Source organism: Sciurus vulgaris (assembly GCF_902686455.1).
Source record: "Sciurus vulgaris genome assembly, chromosome: 7".
Taxonomy (NCBI): Eukaryota; Metazoa; Chordata; class Mammalia; order Rodentia; family Sciuridae; genus Sciurus; species Sciurus vulgaris.
The window spans coordinates 133,111,743-133,114,015 of record NC_136467.1 but is presented as its reverse complement, the minus strand read 5'-3'; the positions used below and the strand labels follow the sequence as shown (position 1 = coordinate 133,114,015).

The following is a 2,273-nucleotide window of genomic DNA, read 5'->3' as shown; positions in this document are numbered from 1 at the left end:
AACGGGGGGGAGTAACACGAAAGTAGAAAGGAGAGTATTAGAGAAGAAAAAGGGGCAGGGGAAGAGACAAGGAGAGTAAGGGAGGGTAATGAGGGGGTGGATGTGATCAAAGTATGTACAAATGTGCCCCAATGAAACCCATTATTCTGTATAAATACTATGTACTAATAAAAAAGCATTTATACTATTATACCAAGAGTGGTTTTCAAAATTAAAGCCCCAGTCTCACTTCAGTTCAAAGAGCACTTGTTCTTCAAGACTAAACTGGTAAACTGATAAAAAGAGATTAAAAAAAAGAGATACCTGCCAGCATATAAACAAACAAGAACAAGTTACAAGTTGCTGCTTGTGTTTGTGTTCTAATGATTTGACAGGGAAGAATTTCATAACCATGCCTCACCATTAAAAAAGTTAAGTTTATATTTTAAGACTCTGCCAATTTGCTAGTAACTAAGAAGGCAAGCATGAAGACAGGTATATAATCATGAAGTTTTATATTATAATAGTGTAGTATTAAGTTACATGTAGTATATATTATAGTACCTATAAATGTATGTAAAATACATTCTCAGGGTTTTCTACTACTTGTTGTTATAAATCATAATTATGAATTAATTCCCCTTTAGTTTATTAGTATTACTATCAGTTAAAATTTATTAAGCCAAACTTTTCCAAAGAAAGTCACTTCCTCCTTGTAAAAAGAACCCACTTGGAGGATGAATTAGTGACTTTTTTTGGTCAGTAACTGATGGTTACACTGAATTTTGTAGTCAAACTGGGTGAAAAGAGTCACTTTGATTTTTCAGATAGCTGAAAAACACAGAAAAGACTTTCCATTTATGTCAAGACTCTAGATCTATTTAGTAGAAACAGAACAAGAAATAAAAATGTGATAGACAAATTTTAAATTTTTCATTAGCTTAGGGGTAGAGCTTGTGCTTAGCATACAAGAGGCCCTGGGTTCAATTTTTAGCACCAAAACCAAAAACAGAAACAAAAAAAAAATTTCAAAAAGTTACAATCAATTTTAAAATGCATTTTATTTAACCCAATGTATCCAAAATATTATTATTTTAGCTTTAAGGCAACTAGGAAATATTAACATGTTTTACACTCAAAATGTGGTGTTTTACACTTACAGCGCATCTCAATTTGAATGAGCTACATCTAAGATACTCAATAGCTACCATATTGCTATACTGATAATTAGCTACAAGAATATATAAGTTAGTTCTAGGTCAACAAATCTGTTCCTCAAAATAGGACTACAAATTATATCACTATTCCAATTATAAATTTGTTTTAAAATTTTTATTGTGGGAAAAACAGAATTGATTGAGGGAGACTGATGTGATTAAATATATTTTAAACATTATTTAATTACTTCTACAGAAGAGTCACATTTGGAAATACAACATAGTGTTAAAGTGCTAAGTTATGGAAATAATTAATTAGAGATGACATTTGCTGTCACATTTCTTTCATATAAAAATAGATGGACTACACAGGGAAACATCTGATCAGAAAAATATGTGTTCAATTTTCTTTTAAAATTTCAATTTGGACTTTGAGTGTCGGCACAGGTTGGGTGCAGAAGCTGCTTGGTCTTGGGCCTGGCAGAGTTGTTTTTATTGCTTTTGGGGCTGGATCCCTCAGTTGCGAACATGCTCCAGCAGATCATCGGTCAGGCCAAGAAGCACCCAAGCTTGATTCCCTGCTTCCTATTTATTGGAGCAGGAGGTACTGAAGCAGCACTGTATGTGATGCGTCTGGCACTGTTCAATCCAGATGTCAGTTGGGACAGGAAGAATAACCCAGAACCCTGGAACAAACTGGGTCCCAATGATCAATACAAGTTCTACTCAGTGAATGTGGATTACAGCAAACTGAAGAAAGAAGGTCCAGACTTCTAACTGAAATGTTTCACTGTAAAGATGCTTAGAATAAAGGTCTTTAAGAAGCCATCCACACCAATTTTCCACTTAACCAGGAAATACTTCTCCTTTAAATGCATGAAATCATGTTGATTTATTAGAGTTTATTACACTGATGAATAAATCTCTGAAACTTGAAAAAAAATTCGATTTGAGGTTTTTAACATAGCTACAGTTTAGAGGTAAATAATAAATATTGGTGAGATTTTTGGATACATGCCTTAACATATATCCTTGAGAAATGTTAGATGCCATCATATCAAGATAGAAACAACTAAAGATGATGACAAAAATGAAAAATTACATGAGTAAAGCAATCTTTGGAATAACACCTGTGCA

General features: G+C 33.1%; 1 protein-coding gene across 1 annotated transcript; it reads left to right on the top strand.

Annotated features, from left to right (window-relative positions):
- The first annotated feature begins 1,598 nt into the window (after positions 1-1,598).
- On the top strand, positions 1,599-2,071 carry LOC306666835 (cytochrome c oxidase subunit NDUFA4-like). The gene has a single exon (XM_079149100.1). The coding sequence runs from the start codon at positions 1,665-1,667 to the stop codon at positions 1,911-1,913; it is 249 nt and encodes an 82-aa protein (XP_079005226.1). The 5' UTR covers positions 1,599-1,664; the 3' UTR covers positions 1,914-2,071.
- The last annotated feature ends 202 nt before the right edge of the window (positions 2,072-2,273 follow it).